The sequence below is a fragment of the Mesoplodon bidens genome, assembly GCF_964165515.1.
Source record: "Mesoplodon bidens genome assembly, chromosome: 1".
In the NCBI taxonomy this organism is placed as follows: domain Eukaryota; kingdom Metazoa; phylum Chordata; class Mammalia; order Artiodactyla; family Ziphiidae; genus Mesoplodon; species Mesoplodon bidens.
The window spans coordinates 167,545,398-167,560,098 of NC_138176.1; the positions used below are offsets into that span (position 1 = coordinate 167,545,398).

The window sequence follows — 14,701 nt, forward strand, 5'->3', positions numbered from 1 at the left end:
GTCCTAGTGTCACTACAAATGGAAATAAGTCATAAAAAGTGGGAGAGTATTAGTTGGAAAAACAACATTTTGGAGGTTTAGTCAGCATTAGAAAAAGGTCAAAGTTTCACTGCTTCTGTATGAAAGTGAAGTGAGAACAAGAGAAATAGCTAAGACCTATGTGACAAATAGGAATTGACTGATTCTTTTTTTGGGGGGGTTGGGGAGAAAGGGACGGGACGCAGGTTTGGTTGGAGCTTTGACCTTTTGCTTACCATCATCCTGATCAGGTTTAATCCTTCCGTCTGTCAAGCTCCCCTTCCCTGGTGAGGGGGTCCCCATCTGAGGGGTCACTTTATATTTTAACCTGCCTAGCATCCTGTGCTTTTTAAGGAAAGTTGTTCGCTTGAAGTGAGCAATTGCTTTAAAAATACGTCCTCTAGCCATCCCCCAGCTAGAGGAGGAGGGGTGAGAAATAAATCTACTTCTAATATCTCTTTTTCCAAAGAAATGGGCTTTTGATTTTGCCGTGGAAGGGAATTCGATTTTACGACGCATACGTTTAGGTGGTGCATAACTTGGGTGTCCCTTTTGGCGAGACTGTCCCTGAGTGGTATAGATATGAGAGAGCCCATCAAAGAGTGCCTTCAGCTGGCTGTTATTAGTGAGACTGCTAAAGGAGGGCACACTGGACTGGCTGGAAGAACTCTGGGGAGAGGTAGAAGAAACAGAAGTGCTGGACTTTTGTGAACTGGGGCTCTGACCAGAGATGGGGGTTGCGGGTGGGAGTGAAGAAGGTGGAGGTTTTAGCTTTTGTGTGGTACCTGGAGCCAACACATGAGAAGTGCATGACTGTTTCTGAGAGACCTTTTTCCTTGGACGATAGTGCTTTGAAAAGTCTATTATTTCACCTCGTGATCTGCGACCATCAGGTGATGGTGTAAAAAACTTAGTAAGGCCATCAATGAGCCCTTTGGTTTTCTTGTTAACTTTAAGTGTAGAGGCAGAAATGTAGGTGGAGGTGGTGGTGATTTTGGTGGTGGCACCAGGCCGAGTGGGGTCTGTAACAGCCAATCTGCTGCTTGAGTCCTTCCCAGATGCAGCATGACCAGATGAAGGTGTGGTACAGACTTTAGTCTTTTGACCCCTACCAGGTGACCCCCTTCCTGTGAATGCATTCATGGATCCTTCATCACTGGTTACAGACCTAGGCAAAAATTTAGAGAATAGTATCAGCATTTAATAATAGAATTATAAAGGTATCTAACACAAGTTTATAGCAACTAGATGCATTCAATGTGCTTAAACTTAAGAAACTGAATTGCAACCCTAAGCGCTGCTTGTGTGTGTGTGCCTCCACCTAGGTGTTTCTCTGTTGAAACAGGTTGCAGCCCCTACACTGGCATGTCATGATTCTCCCAGGGCCCATCCAACAGGTAATGGAAGAATCATGTGGAACCAAGGGCAATATGGATAAGAACATTTTTGAAGAGACTAAAAGATCACCCAATGCTTTCATTATAATTAAATAAAAATGTGACCCCTTGTGTCGTCACAAGTAATTATGATTTCCTGAAATATCTTTTTTAAAGTATTAAAGGAAATAAGTCATAAGTATTATCTAGAAGCAAAAGAAGAAGCTTATCTAATCTTTAGTTAGAATAATTTTAACTCAGATGGAAAATTTATGTAAATAGAATTTGGTTACATCTATAAATTAGTTTTTTTTTTTTTAAGAAAACATTAAAAGATACCCTCTTCCACTTAGCACTTTATGCTTAGGATGATAAGATAACCAATAATACTCTCTAGGTAGAGGAGACAATTAATTACAGCATAAAATACTGCTGAAAAAAGGACAACAATAGCAAAAAACTGAAGAAATGATTAAAGAAAAGCTACAGCGGGTCAGACATGACATGGAAAGTCTGGTGAAGAAGCAGCACATTTACCATGGTCATTATCAGACACTTGGCATCAGAATCTTTATACACTGGTTCTGACTGCTGTTTCAGTTCATTTGATGCTGGTTCTGCCCATACAGCTGTGTGGTCAATGGAGACAGGAGGTCACTCCCCTAGCACACAGCTGCTTACAGGAACGGCAGCTGCCTGCCCTCACCTCAGGCTAGGGCTTGGAAAGCTACCCATTTTGCAGCAGAATTTTATTCAACAGAAACATTTGCATGTGAATTATGGCAGTGCTGGGGCCCAAGAATGGAGCTTAAAAATTATCAACTGAGCTGAAGGCTAGTAATGATGAAATGGAAGCCTGAAAATGATATGATCTTGAATTATAAAAATATCTTAAATAATTACAAATAGAAGAGCATAGCTTAGTGGTCATCCTGTACACAGAGATTTAATGAACAATTTCGGCAGTCAGCTAAAGGGGAGGCTGGCGCAGATCAACAGAGTGAGCTACTAGGCTCATCCAAAGCAGCTCAACCGCCAGGAGCTTCACCCAATGCCAGGGAGTCAGCCAAATCAGGTTAGAGCTAGAGATCTCTAGTGTCACAGTGAGAGTTACCAATAAACTACTCATCCAGGCTAAAATGTTTCACATCAGAATGCTACATTTGGACTGTATCTGGAATCAATTGCCCAGAAAGGATAATATGCTTATAAAGCATGTAAAAAGGAAAACTCCCTAGACTGTCTTAAAAATTCCTAAGCTCAAAGGACAATTTTGGACAAACAAAAAGTTAGGATTGGTGCCAGATGCAATTTTCAGCTGTGTCCTTTGTTTAGAAAGTTTATATCCTAATTTGGTTTTTTTAATTGGGCCCTGAGGATACAGTCCCATTTCGGGAAAAATGCTTACACTGGACGAATGCAAAAACATAATTTCTACTTCAAATGATGCTAATATGAAAGATTTTATTCATGAATAGGTTTCATGTTTGCCTCTGGAAATTAACACAAATTCCATATTAAGATGTCCACCAGTTAGAAGGTTTTCATAAGGTTTCATAGAACACTCTAGAAAGGAGCATGCATTTTTCTATTTCTCCTTTGGGAGATAAAGGTGTGGGAGAATACTGTTTTTCTGAGAGCAGGTAATAAAGTGAATTGCTTCAGATAAAATTAGGGGGGAAAGAGTAAGCAAGTGAATTAGACACCTGGTGTTTCTTCACTGTGTGTGCAGAGCTCTATTCATTTCTACATCACAGTGATCCTTTCACTAAGCCTAAAGAGAAGGGCAACGGTCTTATTGATAGAGCTGCTTCAGATATGCAAGTCTACTGATTTCATTTCTAAACATCTTACCTAATGTTGATAGTCAGTCAGTTCTATACTCTATATAGGTTAAAAAAAATACATCCATTTCTCCTCTTATCTTTTCTCTACTTCTCCAAGTAACTCCTGCTAAATGTTCTACTTGGCTTTAAAGGCATCTATGTGGCAACAGGCTAGAGGAAATGGGGCTATCATAGTAGAACTGCAGTCTACCGCAAATATATTATTTTGTCTGTATGTTTGCACACGTGTGCACATACGAAATGGTCTTGTCTAACTCTTTGGAGGCATTAGGACAGTCATTTGCAGGTTTCTCAGAAGCTCCTATTTCAGAAAAGGGAACTTAAAAAGTTGTAATACTAAATTAGCACCAGAAAAGAAGAATTTTTCTAAAATGTTATCTGGGGCAACAAAAGAGAGTCACTAGAGATGTGAACAAATCCCTCTCTTGTTTTAAAAACCCCCAGAAAAAATATTCATATAAGTAAGCTCTTCTAATGTTCAGCCAATAATAAAGTAGACAGAATAACTGTTTCCAATTCTTACATTCTGCTTCTATCCTGCTGCTTGAAAAATGTCACTTAGCGTCACAGATACTGCCAACAGAAGACCCCGAAATGCCAACTGTAATTTAAAATGTTATTTTCAAAAAAATTTCCACAGCTTATGCAAAAGGAGAAATATTCCTCATCCCTTGAGTTTGTAAAAATGATACTAAAAAGATAATGGAATCTAAGGGGGTTACAATCAACTATATCTTAAAGCACAACATAAAAGATTTCTTTTGATAAGATCTCAACCTACAACAATCGTTGCTTTAATTTATTTTTCGGTCGTCCAATGGGTTTTGCATATCGTCGTTTTATTTGTGCAGCTTTCTCATGAAGTAGTTTTCTTCCCTTTTTCTTTGGTCTGCAGACTTGGCAAATCCACATCCCTGAATTAATATATATATGAGAAAAATATTTTAATGTTTGATTTTAGGAGAGAGATTAAATATAAACTGCAGCTGTAATAAGCTGCCCAAGGATGCCTGTATGCAGAACTTGACCCTAGAAGATGGATCACTCCCTTCTGTCATTCTCCTCAGGAAGCTGCCATTAAAGGTCAATTTCCCCAGGGTCAAGGTGCTGAGAGCAGAGGGCTGACCCATCTCAGAACTCTTCCAATAAGGCTTTTCCCAACATGTCACCAAGCTTCCCTCGACCATGTAAACACACATGAAAACCCAATCTTGTCAGATATTATATATCTTTTGTTTTGAGGGAGACATTTTCAAGTCAATTGTTTTTTTGAAACTTCTGGGGAAAAAATATTTGTTTTATCGTCTCTTTTTGAAAATTTTCTAACTAAATTATAAGATATAGTTTTAAAAATTAAAACAAAATGTTTAAGTACTATGGAGCTACAATAATTAAAACTATGCACCTGGCATATGGAAGCAGGTCAATGGATAAGAACTGAAAGGCCAGAACAACTGAAAAGTTTAGCATACCATGAAGGCTGTATTTCAAATCAGTAGGGAAAGGATGAAACGATTCAGTAAAGGGTGATAGAACATACAGCTGTCTATCTAGAAGGAAAATAATTATTTCCTATCTTTTATAAACACAAATTCTAGGCAGAGGAATATTATATGGCAAAATTAAATGTTACAAGCACCAGGAAAACTATGTGGATATTAATATAATCTAAGCATGACTGACATGTAAGACTGAAGCCATAAAGAAAAAGATTCATGGATTTGACTACATAAAAATATAAAGAGCTTCTGCAAATCAGTAAGAAAAAAGTGAAAACCCCAATGGAAATATGATTAATGAATAAAAACAGGTGCTTTACAAGATGATATACAAACAGCCAATAATCAAACACAAAAAAGTTCAATTTCACTATTTAAAGAAAAAAATTAGACATCTTTTTTCTGTTACCTAATTGGTAAAAATTTTGAATAATAACACTGTATTACCTTGAATCTAAGATACCACTGACTATAAGATGCATCTGATTTCAAAGATGTTAAAATGTTTTTTTAAAAAGTGTGTCTTAGATTCAATGAAATATAGTAATAGTGAGTGTTGGTCATTTATACAGGGAAACAGGTATTCTCATACACTGGTGGTTGGTCTGAAAACTGATACAACCTTTCATGTACACAGTCTTTGATCCAGCAATTCCTCCCGGAGGAATTTATCTTAAGGCAATAATTGTGGATGGAAAACATTGGAAACATTTGTAATATCCACAATAGGGGATGGGTTAAATAAGTTATTCTTTTCTTTACATGGGGTTGCAAAATCAATTATGTTCAGGAACCACCCAGGTGTAATATATGTGACTGAAGCAAGCTGGAATGTAAGGCAACAGGTAGCAGTGAGACTGAGGCAGAATGGGGCACTGACAATTCAAATGCAAAATTTAAAAAATATTGCACCAGCTCTTATGTAACACAGTTAAGAGAAGTTTTTAAAAAATATATAGAGAGATATAGATAGATAGATAGGTAGATAGATAACCAACAAAACATTTCTGTGGCCCACAGTCACCAGGTTTGTAACCCCTGCTCTATGTACTATGGAGTTTTACACACTTATTAAAAAGTATGTTTAGGAGAACATTTAATGATGTGGGAATGTGAGAAGCCACTGTTAAGGGGGAAAAACCATAAACATGTACAGAATGTTCTATTTCTTTTTAAAGGGGTGGGTGGGGGCAGGGAAGGAATTTCTAATTGATTGTTCTTTTTATTCCTTTTTGTCAATCTATATTTTCTATATCTTTCACAATGAAAATGTATAAATTTTGTAATAAGAACGCAAAGTTATTTTTAATGTTTAATATGTTATCATATGAGAAAAAGAAGGCTGAGTTTGACTGACTACCCGATACATAGAAAAGAAAATCCATATTCTATATGGATATATCCATGTAAGATAGTTCAGATCCTCATGTTCAAAATTATCAACTAATGGCCAAGAAAATGGTGTTGGCTCCTGTAATTGGACTTTTCTGGAGCCATCATTATCACCATCATCGAAAATAGGTAATTTCTTACCTCTGAACACTGTACTGAATAACACGGAGAGTACTCTAAACTTTTGACCTACCTAATCTAAACTTATTCTAATAGGGGAGTGGTTTCAGGAGAGGAATGGTCTTTTTAGTCCTGTGGATGAATTAGAGTATTTATTATATACATTACCCCCAAACTCAATGCTTTTACACTTCTCTGCTCACAACCTGTGCCAAACCCACAAGTATAGGGAAGGTAGGAGGCATGAAAAAAATGCTTAAGGAACCTGTATACTTCTGAGCTGTCAGACATTAGGACAAGGCTAATGTGTACATAATAAAACACATTTTTAAATATGGTTTAAAAGTTCACCTTTTGGCATTCTGGAAAGTGGGGGATCACAGCACTCCATATGGAACCCTCTATCACAGGAGTCACAGAAAAGCATATTATCCTGCAATATAACATATTAGAGACTAATTGAGACTGAAATCAACGGTAAAAGGCCACAAATTCTTATGTTATCCAATTAACAAAAATAAAATATAAGGAAGGAGCACCACGATCCCTGTTGAAATGTATTTAAACATTTAAAAATAGCAACAATCTATAAAAATGAAAAACCTTAACATTGAAAACTAACAATTTACCTGGAGACAGACTACTGAGAGCCATACTTACTGCATTTTTGCCTTGGATTCTACATGCACTGCACGTCTTGCATTCGATGCACTGCCACCTTAAGGCCTTTACGTTTGTTGTTAATTCAGGACAAAATTTCAAACAGGATGGATGTCCTATAAGAATAAAAAGCAAATTGCTTTATGGGACTGGTGCCTTCAATTTTTTAAACTCCCGTTCCCTAATATTTAATAGATGGTGATGATGTCAGCCAAAGAACCTTAGGAACTTGAAAGTACAAAAAGATCAAAGAGGGAATTCCCTGGCAGTCTAATGGTTAGAACTCAGAGCTTCCACTGCAGGGGGCACGGGTTTGATCCCTGGTTGGGGAACTAAGATCCTCTGCAAGCCGCATAGTTAGGCCAAACAACAAACAAAAAACCATATCAAAAAAATATATATATATATCAAAGAATCCAAATTACACTTTCCTGTCTCCCCCACCCCACCCCCATATGTGAGAGAGTGACTGTAAATATGTTTTCCCTAAGAGAAATTTGGAAAATTTATACCAATTCTAATCACAAGTCTTAGAGAACTTGAAGATAACGTATGCTCAAGATCATGTTCTCACTCCTGTGCCTTCTGTTAAATCTCTTGACCTCTCCCTCTTCGTCAATCACAATCTACTCCGAAGTTTTCTGGCTTGCCAGCCTGCGAGGAGAGTGCCGAAGTTCAAACAATTCCTGCTCTCTGAGTATAATGAAATCTTAAAACAACAGTTAACTAACTAAAAATCTGCGGCTGCTTTAACATAATACAACAAGCAAATGGAAAAAGGAAAAAAAAATCCAATAGCATACAAAGAATGTCCCATTGCTGGGATACACAAAGAAGAAACTATTGCCATCTTGCCCCTGGGACGCTGAACTTAAAATCTGTAAGTAGGAGTAGAAACAGTGAATTTGGAAGTTGCAAGATCCAGGCTAAATGGAATATGCCAAGAAACATACCCTTAGCAAGCGTTCCCCCATTTTTCTGAGTGTTCAGATTTTCTGCACTGTTTTGGACACACTTTTCATTTAGCAGCTCTCACCTCACAGAGGAAAACTGGAGACACCGAGGGGCAACGCCATTCAAGGAAGCCAGCCAGGCTATGCTGAATAATAGATTGCTCCAAAAGGTTTGGGGAGTGGGAGCCTAGACTCTTTGGAAGGCAGTTCAGTTTAAAATCTGATGGTCTTTTATCACATAAACCTAAGATCTCCAAATTTGATTTTACTTTTCTAAATCTGGTCTTAAAACAGTAAGAACGTTAGTAAATCCCATGTGAAAGAACTTATAACCAAGCTGCAAAAGAAACCTGAGGGGTAAAAAAAAAAAAAAAAAAAAAGCAGATCCTGCAATTTCAAAACTGGTTTATAATTTCCTGACTTTGGCAGGCTCATTGTTTAAATATGTAGTTTGGGTTGCTGCCAAAAAGGTCCTCCTCCCTAAAGCTTAACAGGTGCTTCATGAAATTCCACCCACCAGGAGACTTGGCTTTTTGAAGTAAAAACATTCAAAATCAATCATCAATACTGTTAATAAAAGCACACTATTCCTGAGTTAAAAAAAAAAAATCTAAACATCTGTATTTAAGATGTTGAGCAAATAAAATGTTGTCATAGGATTATGACCTCAGGCAGGAGAGACACCCAGGCAGATGCATTGAAGCTATGACACTATTCTTTTACAAGGGCTTCTCTCATTCAAATGAACGTGGCGGGGGGAAGAGTTTAAATATATAAAAATGGTTATCAATCACCTCTGTCTGCTCAGGAACAGCAAAGACAGCTTGCTTTTCGACTTTAAGAAGTACACTCTGAAGGGGGAGGGGAAGTTCTACTTTGATCAGGTTTTTCCCCCCCACCTTGGGTAGTGAGGGGGGTAAAAACTCAAGTTTTAAAGAACAGCAATTTAAATTCCACCCTTAAAATGGGTCCCATCAGCTTAAAAGTATACCATTTACTTCTCTTTTTTTCCTCCTTTTTTATTACTTCCTGTAAGTCATACATCACTAGCACATATGACCTCAATTTCATGCACTAAATTTTTCTCTACATTAAAATCTGCTTTTGTACTTTATAGCTCAATATCCAGCAACTAAGGTAATTCACATCATATTATATAGCTTACTATTTATTCTCGCAGATATCCTATGAAAAATACTTTTTAATAATTAATTGTACATTTTGAAAGTTAATGGATTTCAGCCACTTTTAATCAAGAGCAAGGAATATGTTTCCTCTTATTGCTTTCTCTCAAAGTAATATTATATCTCAACTACTACCACTTAAGCTACCCTATCAAATTCTAAAATCTTCAGCCTATCTTTTCTTTAGGCAGCAATCTTACCTTTATTTAGCTCCAGAGAATTGGCCATAGATCCCTTCCAGCTCTAAATTTCTATGATTCTGTAAAGGATGCTGAGGGATGAAGAAACATTCCCTCTTTACTTTCTCACGGCCAACTTTAAAATAACACAAAAGACTGTAACTGAATCTTGACATACTACTACACAATCTATAATAATTAGATAAGGACAAAAATACTATTGATAATGCAAGTCCTTACCTCCCATTTAGCCATTCCATAAATTCAACAATTCCCCCTAAAATTTGGGTTCTCTCTGATGACACAATTCAGGGCGGTTTACCTTTCTGGAGTTTGTTTTATTTTTGTGGTTTGCAATTTATCTGATTTGAGAACATAATATATATATTCATTCACTCATTCATTCCTATTACCAGCATATACTAAGCACTGGTAGCTTATAACAGTTTTATCTAGCAAAACCAGAGGAGTACTGTTTAAAATTAAACAAGTACCAGTGAGACCACAAACCAGTAGAAATGATTTTTGGAGTAAGTACTATGGGAGAAAAAAAAATGGGCTCTGTAGTAGACAGAATAATGCCCCCCAAAGATATCTATACTGTAATCCCTATAACTTGCAAATATAGTACCTGACATGGCAAAGGGGGCTTTGCAGACGTGACTAAGGGTACAGGCTTTGAGATGGGGAGAGTATCCTGAATTATCTGGGTAGGCCCAATCTAATCACGAGTACTTAAAAGCAGAGAATCTTCCAGCTGGGTTAGTAAGATGAGATGAAACGAGGAGGAGGAGAGGTTCAAAATAGGAGAAGGACTCCACCCAGCGTGGGGGAAGTCACACACAAGCCAAGGAATATGCGTGTCCATTAGAAGCAGGGAATGCCGTTCACCTGACCACAAGAAAATGGGGATCTCGGTCCTGCATACACAAGGAACTGAATTCTGTCAACAATTTTGTGGCAATGTGTTATAGCAGCAACGGAAAACTATGAAAGACTCAAGACACTCGGTCCCTCGGATTGGCTATCTGACCAACCATCTGTCCATCTGAGACACAGTGAAGAAAAAGACATTTCAGATCACACAGTCCACCATGAAAGACAACCATTAGACAAGAATTAGGATGGGGTGGCTTGGAGATATAGGTAAATCTAGCAGGAGGTTAGAGGCAGGGCTTCCTAAAGAAGAGACCCAAAGGATGAGTGGGAACAGATGGGACCAGAGCAGGGAGCAGCGTGGGAGAAGACGGCATGTGCAGAGGGAGAGGCGAACATGCTGACATTCAAGAAGAGGAAAGAGGTTTGATACAACTAGTGTGAAGGGGATGGTGATGTGCAAAGGGGTCAACAGGAGCCCAATCCAGAAGAGTGTTTTGGGCTTGGATTCTGCCTAAGGTTACCTGGTGGACACTAAAAAATTCTGTGATTAGATTTACAATTTAAAAAAGTAACTTAGGCTTAAGTACAGAAAATTGATGAGGGGAAAGAGGGTAAATATTAAAGTTAGGTTATTACAATAGCAGCTCTGAGCAGGTCTGGTGCGGGTTATGGATATACAGAGGATGTAGGATACATATTAGGACGTACAACCAATGCATTTTTGGTGATTTCTTGCTATGAGAGAATAGGACAGAGGAGGGCTTGTAGAACTGAATGAGTAGCTGTTGGGATGCCATTTGCTGAAATGGGAAATCCCTGAGGAGAAGAAGGATGTTGTCTGTTTGCTAAGATTTCTGTCGTTTTTATTGTGGTGGTTGTTTTTTTGGGGGGAGGGAGCAGTGTAAGGTTCATCAGCTGTTTTGGATATTATCTCTGGGGAGCCTGTGGGGCATCAAGTGGAAAAGTTCTGGAGGCATTTATATCTAACGGTCTGGAACTCAGGAGAAGCTGTGAAGCACAGTGAGAAAACACAGGGCCAAGGACAGGATCCTGAAGAAACTATGAGGCCAAGGAGCTCACAAAAGATCTAAAAGAAGTGGCAGAGAGAAAACACAGAGAATATGAAATCACGGAAGCCAAAGGATGAGAACATTTCAAGGAAAAATATTCTCAACAAGTCAAGTATGGCTGAGAGGAATATCTGGTGTGGACTGAAAGATGTCCATTAGATTGTGACCAAAACTTAGAAGGCACCTTTAGATTTTGCTACATGGAGGTCACTGTTAATCATACCAGCATAAGTTTAGTGCAGTAACAGGCCAGACCAAGGCTTCTGCTTCCTGTTACTCTGCTTGGATGGTCAATCCAGCTTTGGGCTTGTGGAGAGTGGGGCTCACCAACCCTTCCTCCTCCATCCCTGTCTATTCCTCTTTGGAGTCCATCTTGAGGTTTCTTTCTAGTCAAGGGTCTCCTTCCAAACCTAATTATTTCTGTGTCTACTCAGTGTGAAACTGGATGACTAACCAACAAATCTCTGGGGCATTTTCTCACAGTAACCTTAAGAAACTAGTGATTTAAAAAATACACACACACACACTATACACACACCGATATACCTGTATATTGCACCAACAAGCTCACTCTGGGAACAGAAGGCAGGCAAGTTTTGTTTAGGGTTAACGTACAAATAAAGACGAGCCCAGGAGAGACTTCAGGTCTCCTGAGGGTGGGCTGACATCGGACCCTGTGGCTCTGGCTCCCTTTACTGTACGAAGGTGAGCTTCCATCTCTCCCAGCTGCATCACAGCAGCCTTGCTGTCTCCAATGTCAATGAGCTTCCACTTAGAATGATGCTATAATTTTGAACTGTGCACTTATCTTAGATTTGCTAATTTGAAAACACACATGCACACAACTCATCTGTAAGTAAGATTTAACCACCCAGCAATCTGAGCAGCTGACACAAAATTTCATTTGGTATAATATCTAATACTTATGTGAAGCTAATTAAAGATAATTTGGTCTTAATGAGGCAAAGAGAATATAACAGTGTTAATTTCAAAGTAGGCTGATCCATGAAAGTCAAGTAAAATCACTTCCTGGTCCCAACATTTCCATAGACCTGAAGACTATGTAATGAGTCTCACATCCATTTTAGTGCTTCGAATAACCTTTCATCTTTGGGTAATGTTTCATAGTTACTGATAATCTTCATAGCATTATCTCACTGGATCCTCACAACAGCCCTGTGGATGTGGGGTGCAGACGTCACCCTCTGAATTTCACAGATGTCTAAAGCTACAGTTCCACAGCCAGCAAGCAAAGAGGACTGGAACGCCACATTTGGGTCTCCTTGTACTATGTACCTCACTTCACATTTTTACTACCTGCAAACTTGAATTATTTTTTCAAAAGAACTTTTAGCAGGAAAAACATAGTTAAAGAATATACTGCCCATTTGCAGCACTGAGCCATCTTTAAAAACACAGAAATTTCTAATTGGCTTTACTTTATGATGTAAGCAGAAGGAAACACTTATTACTCAGGTCTATGAAATCTAAGCAGAGTCTAAATGTGATATCATACAAATGGTACTTCAGATAGAGGTGACTAAAAACCTACAGGCACATATGGGAAACACATTTAAGAGTGATCCTCCTTATGGGCTGCCATCTATATTCCCTTTTTTGGGTTTTATACTGCCATGGGTACTTTTTCACAGAAACATCTTACATTAGGGATTCCTTTGATCATTACAAACAGTCTCAATGCAATCCCAGAACCAGTGGACCTCTCTAGGGTGTGAGACAGTGGCCATTTCCATGAGGCCAACCAGGGCTACCAGCCACTCTGTAATTCCCACTTCTGAAACTGACTGGACCATGACAATGGGGCTCTCACCATTACTGGAGGACACCGTTGAGCCAGCAGTGTCCAGCCTATTTTATTCTTTTTCCCTTATAATCACCAATGTGTCACAACAGAGCATTATAACTACAAAATCCCTCCAAGCTCTCTAAGAAGAACCATATTTTATTTCGATCCCTCTATTTCAAGACTAGCAAATTGCAAAGTCCACTCATCTACCAGATGAAGTAAATGTCTACAGTGCATCTCCCTGAGTTCGGAAAAAAATTTTTTTGCGGGGGGTGGGGGGACTAAAGTAGCTAAATCCAGACTGGCACAGTACACTCAAGGGAAGATCAAGTGAACCTTAACACTAGAGCCAGATCACACTGTGGAGTCCAGAGAAGTACTCCGAGCCGTCCTCTACCCTAAACAAAGGGACATGATGACCCCAGGGCTTGAATTTCTGCCATGACCCATATCTCAACTCCAAAGCCTCTAGCTCATTCTACCCGAAGGGAGGAGGCTCACAAAATGACTCTGGATAGAAGCCTTCTAGATAGCATCTGCAATCCATTCTTCTCCATTTGTTAACACATTCTTGGCCGGAGACATATTACGGCCACAGGCGTTAGTTTCTGCAAAAATCCCCAGTCAATAATGTGTTAAAAGAGAAAACAAGAGATCATTTTTGAAAAGAGAAAACACAACACTACACCTATACACCCTAGAAAAGTAAGAAACTTCAGGGGGAAAAAATATTTCAGTGACCTCCAAGTATAAAGGAAATCAAACCTCTCCTTTGGCAGGTCTTCCATCTGGGAAAGACGAAGGGAGATTGGTTACATCAGAAAATCTAAGATCTACCTGTTTAGAATTACAAGCCTTTATACCCTGTGAAAGAGGCCTTGAAGTTATGATCTAGGAGATAATGATCTCTTATCAACTCAAGTAAGTGTATCACCAGAGGTAAGGAAATATATGAAGGGAACTTTTCTTTCCAGATTTAAGTATGTCTTTAATCTGTCTAGGCGCCCAGACAAATAGATACTCAAAGAAATGAAACAGTTAAGGGTGTTTTTAAAGTACCACCTTAAAAATCACAAAGGGTAAACCCTAGACAAGAGAACACCGCTAAATGTATCAGGCAGTTACACAAAACAATAATTCATTCAGAATGAGCCTCGTGGGAAAACCCAAAAGATAACTACAGAGTCAGAACTGATGAGTGAGGCACTACCTCACCAGGAGAAAACAAGGAGGTTGCAGGATTGAAATTTATTAACCTGAACATACAGATAATGTTTCCATGCCCTTTTGTCACTAGCTATGATACCATGGGCAGGTGAAAGAGTTTTAATGAATCTGTAAAGCCCATCAAAAAGACTGTCAGAAAGCATTTCTCAAGCAGAGTTTGAAATGTCTTATTTCCAAGGCTCTCTCCTCTTAGTCAGGTTCTGAGAGCTGCAGAACCATTTAGGGCCTATCAAGTTAAACCTTCACAGGAGGAGGAAGATCATCACAAAACAGTGCCATTCGTCAGTGTGAAACATTTCCTGTATCCAACCATCAAGCAGCTGTCATAAATGATAAGATTTTAAATTACTTGCAGCAATCAAGAAAAATATCAAACATGCCAAACAACAACAACAAAAATCCCACAACTGCTGACATTTATAACACACTTACCAGAGTTGTTGCAGACCCTATGTTAGGCTATTTACTTATGTTCTCTCCTTTAACTTCC

The 14,701-nt window shown here is 38.7% G+C and overlaps 1 protein-coding gene across 7 annotated transcripts in view; it reads right to left on the reverse strand.

Annotated features, from left to right (window-relative positions):
- Positions 1–14,701, reverse strand: part of KAT6B (lysine acetyltransferase 6B) — a 182,773-nt gene that overhangs the window by 50,005 nt on the left and 118,067 nt on the right. For 5 of the 7 annotated variants that reach the window (XM_081244731.1, XM_081244729.1, XM_081244732.1 and 2 more), the window contains exons 5-8: positions 6,913–7,028; positions 6,604–6,685; positions 4,023–4,155; positions 255–1,186 (exon numbers count right to left, since the gene is read on the reverse strand). In XM_081244731.1, the coding sequence (XP_081100857.1) occupies positions 255–1,186; positions 4,023–4,155; positions 6,604–6,685; positions 6,913–7,028 (1,263 nt within the window). The remainder of the gene's footprint in view (positions 1–254; positions 1,187–4,022; positions 4,156–6,603; positions 6,686–6,912; positions 7,029–14,701) is intronic. The other 2 variants (XM_081244734.1, XM_081244733.1) reach the window with 2 other exon arrangements.